Source organism: Pseudopodoces humilis, chromosome 1 (genome assembly GCF_049639895.1).
Source record: "Pseudopodoces humilis isolate 2021_Gansu_Grassland_sample_001 chromosome 1, ASM4963989v1, whole genome shotgun sequence".
NCBI classification, from domain to species: domain Eukaryota; kingdom Metazoa; phylum Chordata; class Aves; order Passeriformes; family Paridae; genus Pseudopodoces; species Pseudopodoces humilis.
This window is the reverse complement of record NC_142200.1, coordinates 146,992,375-147,011,192: the sequence shown is the minus strand read 5'-3', so window position 1 is coordinate 147,011,192 and position 18,818 is coordinate 146,992,375. Positions and strand designations below refer to the sequence as shown.

The 18,818-nt window shown below is 38.8% G+C and overlaps 1 protein-coding gene across 1 annotated transcript in view; it reads left to right on the top strand.

Moving 5' to 3' along the window:
- LOC102107374 (sodium channel protein type 5 subunit alpha) overlaps positions 1 to 18,818 on the top strand; it is a 215,099-nt gene that overhangs the window by 52,880 nt on the left and 143,401 nt on the right. The window contains exons 6-7 of the mRNA XM_088057681.1: positions 4,700 to 4,791; positions 12,808 to 13,038. Of these exons, the coding sequence (XP_087913807.1) occupies positions 4,700 to 4,791; positions 12,808 to 13,038 (323 nt within the window). The remainder of the gene's footprint in view (positions 1 to 4,699; positions 4,792 to 12,807; positions 13,039 to 18,818) is intronic.

Genomic DNA, 18,818 nt, shown 5'->3' with positions numbered 1-18,818 from the left:
AAGATTGTCTGGATGCTCTTTATTTTTTTTTTTTTTTCACTCAAATTTTATTGAAAATGAGAAAAGGCTGAAGTGTATTAGGAAGGAGGTATTTTTATCCTGAGTGGTTTCAGAGGAAGTCAGAGGAATTCTCAAATCTATTCTCTGAATTCGGTACCCTATTTTGTAGAAATTATTTACTCTCTCTGTGCTCCACAGAGAGAGCTGTTTGTAAAATATCTGTAATAATATCTGCCTATCTAATGTAGTTTTGGGAAGCTTCAGACCCCTGAATAGAAAGTGTTGTAAGTGTGACTGAATACCCACGTATTTAAATCCCTATTTATACTCTATCTATCCATCATATATATCATCAGAGCTGTTTTCACCTCCTTTTTTTCACAAACCCTTTTCACCTGGAAAGTAATTACTATTTTACCATAGAGAATTAATTTATAACTCTCTGAAACTTATTGTGTATCTTGGAAATAGAAATTTGGCCCCCACCAGGATATTCCCCTTCAGCTGTATGCTTCTGCCTAGATTGTTAGAGTTCATTGAGGACATGTGGGGTTCTGGTGCTTTGAAAAAGGTGATGGATTTGCAACATCCAGACAGCTAAAAATACACAGGGGTAGAGAAGCAGTCAGCCAGCACTCACAGGGGACTCAGGGTCAGCCCAAACTCTGGCCAAAGGCAAAGGTCTGACACTGCCAGTACCTCCAGCTAAGAGAGAAAACCAGATTTCTTCATAGCCACAAAAGAGAAAATTGTGCAAAGAATGATTGCCATCTTGAAGTGAAAGCTGGTAGAGATGCCTGGAAGGCTCCACTCCCTAAACATAGAAGTGTCTGGTCTGATATCCCAGGTTTTTTTGGCTTAAAGATACTTGTATTCAATTCTGGGTTTAGATTAGTTCTTGCTGCCATCTTTAAACCCCATAATTCCCAGTGTTAAGTGAGATTCAAGTGTGTTAGCACCAACATCTGAGCTAAACTGGTGCTGTGAAATTTGAATGGAACTGACATCAGGAGAGAATATTCAAAGTTAGCTAAAACACCAATGAGGGCCACTGAAGTTGAAAGCACAACTCTATTAGGGCACAGAGATCAAGACTGGTATTTAAGGAGGCTTTGAATGATGCTCCTGATCATATGGTTTAGTTTGAGGTAGTCCTGTGAGGAGCAGGGAATTGGACTCTTGATCCTTATGGGTCCCTTCCAATAGCTTAAGATATTTTATAATTCTGTGGTTCTTAGCAGCATTTAGCAGAACAGCATGAAGGTGTGTAAAGCCTAAGTGAACTTCCTCAGGAACACTCCTGTTTATTTCAGTCAGCTTTGGACCTAAGCCAGCCCTAGGCCAGGTCCTGGTATCTGTTACTGCATTCCTATGGATTTGGCTGAACTGACATCTGGCCACTATGATAAGCCTTGAAAAAAACAAATCAGTGCAGATGGGGAGAATCTCTTGGAGGTCAGCACACATTAGGTATTTTTTGCAGCTAAACTTTTCCTCAAGCATTGCTAAGTGCAATTCTCCTGCAACTTTCAGTGGCAGGACACCACAGAGTCACCATCCTGCTCTCCTGTCCATTGGGCAGGTGGCAAAAGCAATGTGTAATCATCCATCTGTTTGTAAGATAGGATGTGAGTTTATTTGGAGGCCTCAGAATTCAGCATAAGATGGAGAATTTCTGTGCATGGGCTCTCATTTTTCTAGAAGGAAGGAGATTTCTGACAGATAGAAAAGAGCAGAGAAAAGGACAGGAGAAGCCACAGCTTCCAGCTTTGACATGAATCTGCTCCACCTCATCTTGTCAACTTGAGCATCCCCCCTGGCTCTGGGGGGCATTTCAGACTGAAATTCAGGTCTGAACAGTCAGTGGGGGGGTGCAGTCTGAATATCCCTTAAATTGTCTCTACAGCATCTCTGGACATTTGGGATGTAGAGAGCAGGAAAGATGAGAAGGTTTGCACAGACCTGTAACCCACAGGGGAATTATTCATTCCCTGTTGGCAGGAACCAGGATTTGGTGCCCACAGGTTGAAGGTTTACCCCTCTGTTTTCTATTCTAATTCTAGACTTGAAAGGCCACTCAGTGCTCCAGCCCAAGGATCATGAAAAATTCTTAAAGCTTTTCTAATGAGAGGCTTGAGAATCTGTGCTTTCTTTCCTCACTACCTTTTGATTTTTTTTTCCAAATGATATTTCACATCTTTGTTAGAACCTCCCTAAAACAGGAGGACCTGCAACTGTGAACCATCAAGCTTCTTAACATCAAACTATTTTCTGGATACCAAACTGTCTCTTCAGAGCCAGAATCCATTCCAATTGTTTCTTACTTTGAGGCATATTTTACTAAGCCTTAAGAATGGAAAAATAAGTGGAATTCTGGAATAAAAAAAAGAAATGGGAAAGTGTTTCCTTGAGCCCACAGGCAGCAGTGAGAGAGTTAAAAGTGGCTGCAATATGATCTTCATATGGACAATGAAACCTCCTTCCCAAGTATGCAAGCAGCAGATAGTACAGAGACTTGGATAATGGAATCTATTCTGATACGATTTAGCCTTCATACAAATCCAATTTGCAAGTAATTTAAAGTAAGATGGATCACACAGGTAACTCTGGTGTTGTCTCTGCTTGTAGCCTGTGTGCTGCCAGAGGTATTTCTGTATCTGCAAACAAAGATGGCCTGGAAATTCAAAATGGAGGAGCCTGATAAGGGCCACGAGATTCAGATGGATTTTGGGTTTTGAGCTAGCAGAAAATATGATTATTACACTGATGGGAGTTACACTGGGAGGACCATCATTTGATTTAGAGTTGTTGCAGAATAGATTCTTGTCTTCTCTTTTGGGCAGAAACAGCACAGATTGGGCCATAGAGAGTAGTTTTAAATAGCACACTGGAGAGTAAGAAGTGCTGCAGGTCTCCAGGGCTTTTCTGCTGTCCTGTGCCAGTGGACACAGCCATGGCTTGTGACTCTCTATGGGTTGAAAGGAATTTATGAAGCTGACCTTGTTTAGATCCCTCTCTCCCAGACTAGTGGGTTCCCCTTTCCAGAACAGGTGAGGGAGAGGCAGCTGTAACTCTGGGTTGGAAAGTGCCCTGTAAGAATCTTAAAGACAATAATCCCTGGCTAATGGGAAAATTTAGGATAGGAATTCCAGATGCTTCTCACTCCTGGTACAGAAGAACTGCTCAGCAGCATTTTGATTGAAAAAATGACCAAAATAAATCCTAATTGACTATTACAAGCAGCGGTATTATCTACTTCATGTGCTTGTTCACATTTTTATAATGTGTTCTTACAAATCTCTGGTCAGCAAAACCATATTCCCATCCTAGTGCTTCTACCCAAATTATTTTTTTCCTCCACCTTTCATGCTGAAAGTTTGGGAGAGAAGCACAGGGTAAAGCTGGGGACAAAACAGGTAAATCATTGCCCAGACTCCCCTGTGAGATTATGAAGGGAATCAATATTGTCCTTCCAGTCTAATAATCTGGATTAGTAGATATGGAGAGGATGCTTTGTCCTCCCCAGGGGCCTTTGGACAAAACCCACTTAAGCAGGCTTTTTAAAATGACCAAGTGAGTTTTTTCTGTAACACTTTTCCAAAACAAAGGCCCCAAAGACGTAGGACAGTTGAATGAAATTTTAGGAGTGAAATTCAAGGGCCCAAGATCTCTTTTGTTCTGCAGATAGAGTGGTGACTATGGTTTTGCTTCATACTGACTTGGAGGAAATAATTTTGTACAACACTGGTGAAATGAAACTCATTCCATGACTGGAATGCTCCCTCCTGGAAGCATTTATTTGGGATGTGATGGGTCTCCAGCATGGCCAAAAGAGGCATGGCAGGGAACATCTGGGATTGGTATTTTAATCAGAAAGAGTTTTTAGTAGGATGACAGTTATACTCATTTAGACTCCATCTTCTTGAAGCCAAAGGGCATGAAATTGAAATACAAAACAAAATACAATTTAGAGCATCTCTTGAAACCAAAATTTGCTTTACCACAGAATGCAGCATCTTAAACTAAATAACCCAGTCGAAATGTTTGCACTATTTTGCTATGTTGTCCTATATGTGATTTTCAGAACCTATTATGTGAAAATTGCTTGAGCATTTGAAGCAGCAAAATAACTCTTAATATTTCTAATAATGTAAAGAATTTTTTTGTTGCTGTTGTTCAACTAGATGATGGTAAAATCTTTAAAGTATTTATGGCTGAACAGCACAATAACAGAGTTCACCCAGTAGTTTTAAAGGATTGATGCCTATTAGAAAAGTTTAATAGTTCAAGTAGCATTTGAAATGATGTGCACTAATAAAAACCTGGGGCAAATGGCATCAAAGAACAGCCTGAAAAGTGGATGCACCTCTCATTCGGATGCGTTCACTCCCTCTGTGTATGAATGCTTTCTTCATTCAGACAAGTCTCATACTCTATTGTATAATTCCAAATAACTGTGACTTAATTCTACAGGTATGTAGGAGAATTTGTGAATGTAGGCAGTGTTTCACCTCTTCGGACTTTCAGGGTATTGAGAGCTTTAAAAACTATTTCAGTAATCCCAGGTAAGACGCCCTGATCCTTACGTTTTGGCTCTCAGCTACAAGTGATTCTTTCTCTGTCTCTCTTTGTCCCTTTGACTGTTGTTTTTTTGGCTGGTGTTTTGTCATTGTCTGTGTGTGACTTTCCCTTGTTACAGATACATAACTGAATTTGTGGACCTGGGCAATGTCTCAGCCTTACGAACGTTCAGAGTACTGCGGGCGCTGAAAACAATCTCAGTCATTTCAGGTGAAAATCAGGTTAAACACTCGGGCTGCAGTTAAAGCCTACATGCCATTTCCAGTATTAAACACTGCAATTACAAAAGACTTAACCATAGATACTGATCAGGAAATGGAGGAATGTAGGGAATGCGACCTGTCAATAGAATAGTTGTTATTTTTATTTTTTTTTACATGTTTTTCCAGTATGGTTTTTGTGGGCAGAAGGAATGAGAATGCCTCCAAAACTGCAGAGCTCACAATTGCTGCAGTAAGAATGGTGGCTCGTGAATCACATACATAAAGTGCTCATTTGTGAACCATATGAAATTGGCAATCAAAATCTTTTAAAACCTTCGGATATTGATTTTTAGAAATGGGAGGTTAATGACCTCAAAATGCATATTCATGTTTAAGAGCACATTGATGGAGGAATCTAAATCCGTGCTATGAGCTGAGGTTTCAAGACTGCAGGCACAGATAGCCTAATTTGTCATGGTGTTTATCCATTTGCATGTGATAGAAACACTGCTGAAATTTTGGGCCTTGAAGAGATTGGAAAACATTTCATTATTTATTTTGGTAGGTTCAGCACTTCATTGACTCATGTTTTCTCACATTTACAAGGATATTATTTCTCCCCTCTTCACCCCCTCAAAAAAGAAAAAAAAAATAGAAAAATCAGTTTTACTACACATCTGGTAGTGAAAGAAACTCTTTATATAATCTCTTACTATTAAAAAACCCCAAAACTATTAAGTAATTTATGTAGAGATGAGTCCACTGAGGACTAAACATACAACAAAACTTTCTTGCTGAGCATTATCTATGGACAGGTCTCATTCAGCCTCAGTGTTTAACATCTCCAACCTGCATGACAAGGTAGAGAAGACAGCAAAAACCATGCATGGTAGATCCTATCTGTGATAATCCTGAACAGATGTTGGCAATTACATGTTAAAAATATTCAAAACATCAAAAGAATTGCTCATATTCTCACTCACAGATCTTTAAGGTTAGAAAGGCTTTTCTACCCACTCTGTTATACACTGTAATATCAGTCTAAACAAATTCAGTGAAGCAAACTTATAGGGATACATATTAAAACTCATCATCACATGAAGTATGAGCTAGAAATGGGAATTCAGGAATGAAGGTGTTAAATATATATATATATATATATTTGGGTCTAGTTTTTGGTCTCTCTTCCAACACCACAGTAATGAAAATCAGGGAAATTACTGGGAAAGGGAGGTATTTTTAATTGGAAGTGTATGTCCAAATACAGATTTTAAAGATTACTCTAAGATTTATTAGGTCCTTGAAACCAGTTTTAATTTTTTGTCTTTAAGTTTTAAAGAATAACCTCTTAGCAGAGATTTGTGGGGATTTTTAAGTTTTCTCTAGCAGGATTTCCATTGAGAAAGGATATTTATTTTCCTTGGGAGACAGAGCTGAGCACAGCTTTACAGATCCTGTAAGATGGTAGTGGCTACTCAGAGAGAAAGCCAGAGTTTGTTTCCTAGATTCCTTTGATAGCAATTTGAAGACTTAGCTTGGAGGGACATCCCTCTCCAGGGGACACCTTTCACCTTATATCTTGTCTCAGGCTTGAGTCTCTTCAGAGCACAGCCTGTCAATTTTTCTGAGTTATATATATATAACAATTTTCTGCTGTCCTATATCAGAGGAGGAGCTGAAGCTTGTTTTACATCAAATGATAAGATATGACTTGGTGGGGAAGAAATTGAGTACTGAGATTCAAGTAATCCAGATTCAAATACACCAAAACCCTTCAGTGATATTAAACTGAGTTGTTCCATTTGTTGGTTAATAGAAAAAAAAAAAAAAAGAAAAAAAAAAAAAAGAGGAGTGTTACTTATTAAAGTAATGCATAATAACTCACATTCTCTTTTTTCATTCTGACTATTTGATTAGTTTTTTTTTGATAACTGCATTTTTATGTACAAGTCCCTAAATTATTTGGTGACATAACTGCATGTAGATATGCTAATAGAATATCTGGCCTTTGATTTTTGATTTTATCATCAAGATTACCTGTGCCCTGAGTATTAAATTACAAATGTGGAGAGCTACAAATTGCCATAGCTGCCAGTGAAACACAGACAGGGTGGGTTTTTTTAATATTAGCAAATTATTTCAGAGGAGTCAGTACATCTTACAGTTAGGCATATGTATTTTAAAAGATATATTGGACATGATGCTGTGGTTTCTCTGGAGATAAGTCTGAGTTTTTAATGATAACATAGTCTTATGTTGAGGTGAAATATTTTCCCCCAGTAGGCTTAAAAATGAAAAGATGATGAGCATTAATATCTTTCATGAGTTTTTTGGGGTTAATTGCTGTAGAGAGGAGAATGTGGTTGTTATTTTTGCTTCCTCTTTCACGTCTCAGGTGAAAAACACCAAGCTGTATTCTCCTTTGGAAATATCTGAGCTTTCCCTCAATAAAATTGATCACTTTTCCATCAGATACCTCTATTTGCACAAACATGCTTGGCCTCACCGTGCTCAGTGAAATTGCTTACGGAAAGCCACGGGCCAAGTCCTCGTGGTGCGAGGCTTCTGTCCAGCAAAGCACTTAGAGGCTGCTTTTCAAAGGCATTCTGCTTCACTTGGAATCAATGAGTTTCTCTATTGACTCCAGAGGGAGTCAGTAAAGCTGACAATTAGTGCTTTTAAAAATCTCACCTACCTTTAATGTCTGGCTCTAAGTGCTCAAGCAGGCACAAGGATCTTTAGGAGAGCACGGGCTCCGAAATTCAGAGTCCATTCCCCTGGCCTAAGGTTGCATTTAGCACAGCTCGAGCATGGCCTGGTATTTATTGCCTGACTTCCAGCAGCCCTTCAAAGGTGGAGGTCCCAGGGTCTTCCTGAGAAGCCCAGGAACTGTCTCAGCAACTCATTGCTTTTGTCATTAGAAGATTTGTTCCAGGTGGAGGGTTCAGGTCCAGACCCAACAACACAAATGTTGGCATCTACCAGCCAGCCTCCCTCTCACTGGAGAGCTGGGGCTCAGTTTGAGTGCCAAAATGCCAATATCTGCTGCTCCAAATGTCCATGGTCTTGCAGGTCCTATCTCTGACTCCAGCCTCCCTCTCTCTTGACTCATCATCAGCTGTTTTTTACTCTGTGTAAGACATCAGGTCAGTGCCTTCCCTCCTGTGGCAGCATTTAACATGCCAGAAGACCTTCATGGAACCTCTCAATTTTCCCTTTTCTGCACCAAACACACCCATTTCTTCCCATTTTCCAGCTGTCCATGATATTGAGAGGAAAACAAGCTTTGTACAGGTTCAGGTGCTTAAAAATAGGTAACATTTTTTCTGTGGGAGCATTTTAAAACCTTTAACTCTCAGTGATTTGATTTACTAATTGGCGTCTTGCACGTTGCTATGGCAACTGGATTCATTTGTTTTTCTTGCCAGATAGGAACCATGGTCAGCAGCAGAATAACCCACTGAAGCCATTCATTTGTCTCCCATTAGCATCCCATTACCAGAGTATCCAAATCCCAGTGGGCTCAACGGGAGCAACAACAGAGGGGTCTTGAATCATATTTTATCCTCATGGAAATTACCAATGTTTTTGATAAGTACTAATTGAGATAATATAAACCCTGAGGTACACGCTCTCCATCCAAAGACCACAAAAAGCAGGCCTTCATCATCATCATCCCCAGGATTTTGTAAACTGCCTGTATCCAGCTGTATCCTGAGAAGCTCCCCTGCTCTTTCTGGAACAGGCGTGTACACCACGGGCATCTCACACAAAATGACAGGATACCTTGGAAAGGTGACCTCATAGAAAATTGGGCCAAGGCACTTTGGGGCCTGATCCAGCTCCCATTTAAGTTGGAGTGAGACTAAAGGCTATAAATAGTGCTGTGAATGTTATCCAGTGCCTCTGTGATAGCCAGAACAGAGCTCGGAGAACAAGAATTAAGACTGTGTGGAGGAGACTGACCCCCACTCACTGCTTCAGTCTTGTTGAAGTCCTGCTGCAGAGAGATAAATGTCAACCTTTTGGTGGGTCAATCACTTAACTCAAGAAGTAACTATCCCAGAGGTGAGATATATATTCAGTTGTGTTTTCCTTGGAGACTGGCCTGTCACTTTTCCAGGCAAAGCCAGCCTGCAGGAATGCTGACACCAAGTTTGCCAACACGTTGTTAAACTCTTTGCTGCCCCGTGTCTCAGTAACTAATGACAAAATGCACTCATCAAGGGTGAACCCTTCTCTCCCTACACACGTGTGACTAATGCAGATATTTACAGGACACAGGTGTATCCTCAGGGAAAGGAATGGGCCTGGTGAGGACAATCCTGCTGCAAGTCACACTCTTTTTTTTTATTTCATTTTTTTTGATTTTTCTTCTTCTTCCCACTTGTTTCCAGACTGTGCATGAATGTGTCTGATGTTCTGTAGGTGATTGCCAACATCTGGTATGGATGTCATACTGAATTATGCTAATACTTCCTCACATCTCGCATAAGGAATGGATGGTGCTTTGGGATCTTGCCATTTCTCATTGTTTGGTGTTGCTTGCATTTTCTATGGTTTCTGATTTGCATTTGAAAAATGGATTTTTTTTTGGAATATTATTTGATTAACCTCTGAATGGGATAATTTCTACCTGCCTTAACAGGAATGTTTGGGCCAAATTCTTCTCGCTCTGTGCAGATGTCAGGCTGCCTATACAGCCCTCATTCCACTGATTTTGGATCTCGTGGGTTTTTTCATGTCATGCAAGCAGGATTTGGCCCAGAGGTGTGGAAAGAAGTCAGTGATTCAGAAAAAGCCTGCTATTGATTTACTCCACAGGGAGTTCCATTGTCATTAATGGGTGTAGATGTTACTCAGCTTTGGATCAGATCCTCAGGTTTTTTCCTGCATGCTGCCTGGTTTGATGTTTTACTTGCTAGAATTAAGTAAATGCCTTTAATGCCCCATAAATAATATCTTCTATTAAGCTATATTGCAGTGCTCTCATTGGCACTATTTCAAAGAAGGATTATTTATCCAGAAGATTTAACCGTGCTCTAAATTTGAATACATCTAGCATTACTTTTACAAAACATGGGATTGATTCAGAGAGATGCAGAGTACCTGCAAGAGGTCCTGGGTGTCCTTAATTCCCCTCAGCCCTTCCATTTTAGAGGCACAGAATAGTTTAAATGAACAATGGATTAAATATTTTCCTTAGCCTTGGCACTTAATTGTGTCAATCACCTTGATGGATGCTACTTAATTTTCTGAGAAAATTTTGGTTTTAAAGAAACAGCTTGAGAAACAAACTTGAGAAAAAACCAGCTGTAAGTACAACACTCTTTTAATGGTTTTCCTGGAAAGTTTTGACAAAGGTCCAGGAGGCAGAGTACAAGTTATTTTTAAAAGATCTTCAATTACAGAAATTGTATTACTAAAGTATCATCTTAAATTGTTCAGAAGCTTGTAAGCTATGAAAACAAAACAAAAAAATTAAAAAGGAAGTAAAGCAGAAAACCCTCTTATAAATAAATTATTTGATACCTGCAAGGGATGAACTTGTAAAACTAAGATTGTAGAATTACTCTTCTATTTAAAACTCCAGTAAATGATCTGGAAAAACATGTTTCATGAAATGACCTTGAAATTGGCAATACTGTGGCCTGATTTTGAAAATGTTAATCTTCAAAGTCTTTGAAGTTGTTTGAAAAAGTCAGTCTTTATTGATGACTAGAATTTTATAGGGTTTTTCCCCTAATATTATCCCTATTCACATTAGGATTTCCACTGTCTTTGCCCATATAAGTAAGATTAATTAGTGCACTTAGATGGTGCAAATACAGACTCCAAGTCTGTATTTGTATTACAAATAAATAAATGTTCTGCAGGGATTTCACAAGGAGTATGGCAGTAAAAGAATTTGTGGTATTTTTTTCCTTTTCTTAAGAATCAGTTTGCATTTGGATTTCCCAAGTTTAACAAACTTCAGTGAAGTAACATCTGTGCATTCAAAGGACAACCAATGTTAAAAAAAATTAAAAATTTAGTTCATTTGCAAATCTTTTTTCCTCACCTCACTACTTGTGTAAGACTTGGCTGTCTTAAAGGACTTTCAATGCTGGGCAATGGTGACACCCCAGAAGTCCTTTCAGAATTGGGATACAACTAAAATTACTTCCCATTCAGGTAAAAAGTTTATTCAAGTCTAGATTAGCAAAAGAGGTTTTATTTTTATTTAGGCATGAAAACAGGTAGCCAAGCCTACAGATGGGTTCAAAAATTCAAAGTCAGCCTTTTTCTAAATATCTGAGTAGAACTGACCTCATTTGTAAAACCTTTCTGAAGAGGAGAGGTAGCATGAAAATCCAGCTGCTGCTTAATATTTGTCCTGCAACAATTTGCACTTTATTTTTGAGCAAAGTAGGGAGCTGTCTAACTGCACCCTCTTTACCATGCCACAAACTAATTTTAGAGAGGCAAACAAAGAATTTGGATTCCTAGAAAATAGAATAGCAAGCTCCTCACACCTGTTGGAGCAGTGTCTTTTGGTTAAATGGGCCATTTTACAGATGTTAATATCACTCACAGATTAGCAATATCCTGTGCAGGAGTGGAGTATTTTGGGCTGCTGGATGCAGGGACTGATGCAGCTGTTGGCCATTCCAGCAGCTCGTCCTCATCTGAGAATCCCTGGTTTTCCCCCCACTGTAACCTGGGGTTTTTAAGCAAAGCCAAAAGCTAATTCTGCTTTCCTATGTGCCCTGAAGTACATTTTCATATTATTTCCAATTACGCAGCACTTGCTCAGCCTTTGTGGCTGCCAAACTCTTGGGGTGGAATTCCAAGGAACTGAGATTTAATGTGTATGATCATATTCAGTGAGCAAATCAATGTGCTTCTGAATATTGCCCGGGAGAATTCCTCCTGTTTCCTCTTTGCATTTTCTTTTTTCCATTTAAATAAATTTCGCTTATTGCTGCCATACTGGTGACACAGATTATCAGAAGTACTTATTACTACTAACCAGTATTAATCAAATATAAATAGGAAAGAAAGGACAAAATTGCCACCAATGTGCAGCTGATATTAATGTCCAGCTAGAGCACACCAGTTTAGAAGAGAAGGGTCTTTATTTAAAAAGGAATGGGGTTTTCTCTTGTAATCATGTAATATTCAATCAGATCAAACAGTGCAGATCTACAGGAACACTTCAAAAGCAAGAACTATCACTTGAGAAAACTGTATAATTATTTATATCTGAATATTTATGGAAGAATAAGCTGAAGCTAGTGTTACAGGGTGAAATAATAAAAGAGAAGCTAATTTGTGTGACCCAAGCCATTGGTGTTATGCAATAGGAAGATTTATCTACTTTGGCACCATATTATAAAACGATTAATTTTTCCCAGGTACTGTTGGAGCCTCAGGTTGTTTTACTCGAATAATTTCCACTGTGTTTATTTGACTGCCTGTATTTGGCTTTTTTCCTAATCCCAAATTCTTGTTTTCTTAAGCAAATTAATTGAAGGCAGAGGAATTATTCATATGAGGACAGCATGTTGGATTTGGCACTAAAATATGTAAAATAATCAGGGAACAGACAATATTTCCATACCTCTTCATCTGTTTATGTGAGGGATAAAGTTATCAGAATCACCTGAGAGATTTAAAAGCAATTCACATTCTCAAAATTCAATGGGATTTAGGCTTTACCGCCTTTACTGCAGCTCCATGAAAATATAAAACACATTCCATGTTTTCTTTACCCATGGATAGTTTTGTATCTCACTGTCCCTCCATCCAGTTCTTCCCCTCCATTTTTAAAATCAGTGTTTGTGCAATTCCAGGACTTTTGTCCAAAAGCAGGTAGAACTAGACACATAGTGATCATTTGTCTCTCATTTCTGACGTCCAGTTGCAAACACTCAAAGCCCTTCAGATTCCCTTTTCCATGGAATTTTCATCATGAAAAGCAGCTGTCTGCAGACATATTTCACTCTCTCAGTCTATAAACTCTCGGCTTTTATCTCCCTAGGACTGAAGACCATTGTAGGGGCTCTTATCCAGTCTGTTAAGAAACTTGCAGATGTGATGATCCTGACCGTTTTCTGCTTGAGTGTCTTTGCCCTCATAGGCCTCCAGCTCTTCATGGGAAACTTGAGACACAAATGTGTCAGGGATTACACCATGTTTAACTTCACCAATGGCTCCTTGTACTTGGATGGTAGGACGTGGAACAACTCAGAGGAATTTCTTAGTGATCCAGGTAGGCTCCTCTTTGTCCTCTAATCTGGTTTCTGGTCATTTGAGGTTTGGGGGGTTTTGGTTTTTTGTTTTGTTTTGTTGGGTTGTTTGTTATTTTTTTTTTGTTGGTTGGTTTTGTTTTGATTTTTTTTTGAGGGGGGGGCTTGTTTGTTCTATGTTTGTTGTTTGTTTTTGGGTTTTTTTAATTATATTGATGGTGATCTATATGTGAATCAGCAAAATGTGACTACTGTCGTATCATGGTGTCAGTGTGGTTTTGAAAGACCGAGGTAGCTTTGTCTGAATCTCTATGGTGCCTTCACAGTTCATGCTGAAAATACTTCTGCTGCTTTCCTGTGAAGTCCTAGTTGCCTCACTGATGATTTCCACAGTTTTAGGGTGCCATATATTTTTAAAACTCTGTTTTCTGGTATTGAGCAATTACATGAAAATTTCAGCTCTGTGTGTGTGGGTCTGGTTTGCATTTTGTTTCTCTAAAGACAATTTATAGCTTTTGCAATTTCTAGAAAAACTTCAAAATTTGAGTTAATGGGCATGAAAAAAATTCCAAAAGGTAAAGCAAAGAAATTCAGTCTTTATTAATCTGAAAAATCCCAAGAGATTTTTTTTTAAGGAAATCTTTTGCTGTTGGGTCAGGCCATCCTGTAAGAATTCATGACCAGTGACCTTTTGTATTTTATTTTTTTTGAGGAGAAAAAAGAACCACATAATCAACTCATTAACTGGAGTTTTGATTGAGAGGCAGTGTCATAGTGTCATGGGGTAGCTCTGCTCTGACTCTGTGGACCCTACAGTCCCACATCTCCAGCCCCCTGCACTATAAAAACCCCAAATCTGACTGGTGGGAGTTGCCTGGCTTGACCCAGGGCTCTGTTGAACCAGGGATTTGGCCAAGGGCAGTCCCTCCATTCCCCACCGGTGACTTCTGGCCTTTCTGCTCAGCTCCTCTCCCTGTGGTCTGAGAACCCTGGAAGCAGTGGTGCTGAGGTTTCCTTGAAGGGATAAAAAGCTCACCATGGGTGACTTTAAGGCATGATGTGGTTGGTACAGCATTAAGGAGGGACAGGTCACAAAGCTCTGGCTGAATGAGGGTTTTCTTTGGAACTGACCATCAGGTTCTGTGACCTCTCATTGCCCCTGTGCCAGAGCCCCTTACCAGCTGAAAGGGGAAAGAGCTCTTGGACTTTTGCTGGATGGTGTGGAACCTGCTGAGGTGTTATCCCATCCATGTTAGTGAGGAGATAGTAAAGGTATTTGTGCACCTGTGGTGGATTAAGGCACTGCAGTGCCCCTCTACCCACAGATAACTGAGAGCTGTGTGAGGTGCTGCTTTCCCTCTCTCACAGAGGATAAAATGGTGATGGCTGGAAGCATAAAGCCCTGCAATAAATGTGAAAGGAAGAAATGGAGCCGTGAAGATAGTCTGGCTCTCTGGGAATGGCAATAGGGTAAATGTGATATGGGATAGTCTGTTAAAATACAGATAATATCAGGGCCAGCTGCAGCATTGCTTTAAATGTGAGGAATTGTACAGCTGCTCCAGCATACCATGAGCAAGTTTATTTATGTAGTCCAGATATGGGAAGGAGGGCAGACACTCCCAGAAATCCGTATAGGAAATCCAGCAATGGTTAATAGGGTCATGAAAATATGCTTCATATCTCTAAAAGAGATTTGCCTCTTACAAAGATAACCAACTTGGTGAGATAATGCACTAAAGTGAATTAAATTTTGACCATGTGGCATTACAAGGAAGTAATAATAATATCAGTGAATGTTTTCATAATATCTGAAAATAAAGACATGGTGTATTATGGCAAACAGTTGTCACTTACTTTGGATAGACAAAAATTATTTAAATAGTGAAAGTGTCAAGGCAATGCAGCAGGCCCCTGAAGACCTAGAAGAAGAGTAGATTTATAAGAAAAGGTAGTGACCTCTGAATAAGAACAATGAAGCCTTCCTCAAAATGCTAAAGAAGGAGACTTAGCTATTAGGCAAGGGAGAACAATATTAAGTAGGATTTTCATTTAATGTTTACTGTTGCACTAAAGTGATTCAGAAATGGAAGGACTGGCTCATTTTGTGACTAGATGGGCAGTGCTTTGTATTTCATTTTGCATAACTATTATGGTGAAATGAAGTGACCATTTAAAGGAGAGGCACTGACCACAATTTAATAACAGTCCAAATTTTAAGTACTGCAGGGAATTAAGCAATACATACAGTTAGATTAAAGTGTAGGCAGACCAAATTAGATTAAAAAAGGAATATATTAAGAAACAGAATCGTGTCAGTGTTTACTCTAAAGAAGAACTAGAGAAGAAAATTGGCCAACATGTTGAGATAGTAGAGTTCACTCGAAGGGAGCACAGACAATTACAAGAGCTCTTCGGAGATTTCAAAACCAATGTGGCTGTCATTTAGTTTGGAGCAGGGTTACTAATGTAAAAAACACAGAAAACAGAAACCTGAAGTACTGTCAGAGATCCATAACAATACTTTAGAGAAAAAGGGGAATGTAAAATAAAGGAGAGCAAACCACTGAAAATTAAAATTGGAGAAATCATTAATTCTGTTCATCATGACACCAAAATAGAGAATTCAAATGGGGTGATGTGACATTCCTGCTCTTCTTGAAGAGAAAAAATTTGCTATGGATTCTTTAAAAATGTTTTTAGTATTTTAAAGGGCAGCACAGAACCTCTGAAATGGCATCAGCCTCCTCCTGTGCCTTAAAACCGTTTTTTGCATGAATGAAAAAACAAAAATCAGTAAAACCCCTTAAAAGGGTAATAGAGGGAAGAATTGCTTGGTGCTGCAGAGGAAATTGTTGAGAGATTTAGTCATGAGGTGTGAAGAACGATAAGAACTCCCATTTTGAGCCTTTCACAGCCCTTTTTAACTTGAGATAACTGTGTGCTGTGGGCACTTGCTACAGGGGACGTTTTGGTTGTGTCTCTGGGACATCCATCTGGGATGGCCTGGGATAGCTCCAGGTCTGCTTTTTTATTCAAAACTTACTTCATATCTGGACAAAGTTCTGTAATCTTTCCTTATGTGCTTTTCAGCCTCTAGGCAGGAATTTTTTTTTCTCATCTGTCTTCTTGATCCTCTCATTTTGGCTTTATATACAGGGAAAAAAGTCAGTTTGTAAAATTTGCGTCATCACTGGTTTAACCACTGTTATGTGGTAGCTCTTGATTTTTGGTTGATCCCTGAGGAAATAACCATCACACTCCCAGATTTCTGAAACTCTTTCCTTTAAATCCATGGGTACTTTTCCTGTTTTACCCATGTGTTCGAGAAAAGCCTTTTTTCTATAAATCTTGTCAATCCTGCATTGCAAGGTTGCTAATGTTATTGAGGATTGTTGGGTTTTCCCCTCCATCTGCCATAAGATGATCATACACTAAATCCCATAAGGAATTCCTGCCTGTCCACCCAACATTTGCTTGTTCTTGCCATCATTCCAATGGCTTGTGCAGCTGGAGGAAGCACCAGGTAACTTGGGAAGAAAGAGGCAAAATTATAAACATGGAGATCCTGTGAGAAAATTCAAACTGGTTCCTATTCAGTTCACTAAATATTGGAATATAAAGTCCTAGAACAGAGCTGTCAGCAAATATTCCTGATCAGACTGTCAAGACGGGAAGTTCCTTGGCAATGTGATTAAAGGCTTAATTCTGTGAAAGAAACTTCTGCTAAGTTACTGTGGGTGCCTCCGGTGTCTCATCTTAATTACTGGGCACAGCAGTCATGATAAGATGAGACAAATTTTTAGTCTTTCCTCAACTCACAGTGGAGATTCAGATCTAAAATCTGCCACTTGCTGGGCATCTCTCTCCAGGATGAACAAGAGAATTTTTATGTTCTTTCCACCCATTTAAATGGCTCAAAATTTAAACAGCAACCTCTAAGAAGAAGGCTTGTCAGAAAAATTATTCCATTCTGGCTTTACCTCCAATGAGTAATGCTTACCCCTGCAAACCTAGAGAGGGGGAAAATGAAGATTAAGGGAGTAGTAGCTCATCAGGTTTCCCAGTTTCCTCTGTGCAACTACTCTCTGAATGAAGGATTGTGGGATGAGAGACATCTGAGCATCAGATAAAATCAGGCTAAAAAATTCTTCATGTCAAGTGCCAGCGGTGAAATTACAATCATTCATCTGGGGAAACGGTGACTACTGATAGGTAATTATTTTCCTACCTGCAGTTCTAGATTTGGTGAGAGATTGCGATCAATAAGCCCAAGGAGGATTATTTTTAGACATTAATAATAACAAACCTGGAAGACTGGAGTTTTAGATGCAGCGGTGATTGTATATAAAAATGAAATAAAAGGGAAAAAAAGGTTGAAAATAATGATAGTTTATATCCACAGCATTATGAAAATTATGAGGCTGAATATATTCGTATCAAAGTCTTTGAGCAGTTGGCTATCATTAGGAGAGATAATATTTAGAAATAACAGCTGACTAAAAAACTATAAACCTAATTTTAACACTTGTAAAGATTTCTAGGAAAGCAGCTCCAATAAACAGTCTTGAAAGCCTGTCTTGGGTTGTGGTGTTTAAATTAAAGACGTATTTGATGAAGTGAAGCTTCATGAATGTGCGAGTTGGAACGGATTAAAAGCTATAGCATGTCAGATATGTCACTGGCTTAGAGATGTACCAATGGACTGAGTGTGGTTGATTCATGTAGCTGATGATTTTAGAATCTTTAATGTCATTTATGTATTCCATTATGAAAATGGATTATTGACTAGTCAGTAAGTAGAAATCTGAGTCCTTTTGTTGAGCAGGGCTTAATGTAAAGGCTGAAAGCATAAGAAAAAATGCTTTAAAGAACCTTAAAACTATAATTAAATTATAAAGTCACTTATGGAATGATAGTCTTAAACCCCAACATTTTCCTTTTTCTTTACACTAAATTCCTTGTTTAAGACACTCTGAAAGAGTCTGGTTTTTAAAGTGTTCTATATATATTTACTCACAAAACCAAATCTTTTAAGGTAAAAAATGAGCAACCCTGTAATTTCTGTTAGATAGTTCTAGTTAGTTAGATTGTCCTAGCAATTGACATTAAAAAAAAACCCAACCAAAAAAGTAAAATAAATGTTCAAGCTTTATGAGCCTTTTAATGGGAGGAATCAGCTACTATTTTTATAATTTAAAAGAGGTTTTTCAGGGTTGTTATTTCTTTCTTCTAAAGTAGTCTTTGGCATTCACTTCATGGCAGTGATTTTTCTCTTCTGGAGTCAAATTGTGTGCTTAACAGTGATCTGGGGAAAAAACAAATCAATATTTAAAAGAAAAAACTCAGATCAAGACTAATACAATATTTTTTGTCACCTCCAGGTAGACCTGGAAGACTTAGGGCTGCTTCAGGTTCTATATTTAGAAAGATGAATAGAGTATATGAACTTTTGGGGATACCCATCCAAATTGTGGTTTTCTTTGGCACTTGAGAAGGGATCAAAGGCTTGTGTGGAACAGATGCTGAGAGAGAGATCTGTGAATATCTAGAAATGTATGTCTGCATGCAGATGAGGCTGTGGGTATCTTCTTCAAGCTCTGTGCCTGATTGTTATCTCTGTCTGATGAAAACATTTTCGTTTCCAGAACCACTGAAATGGAGCTCTATGAACGGATACTCTGAATCTGTATGGGAACTGTAGAGAAAATAATTTTGTACAAGTCAGATAATAAATGCAGTTTGGGGAGAGCTGAAAAGTGTTTGAGGCGTTGTCTGAGGTGGTAATAGAAGACAGCGAGTG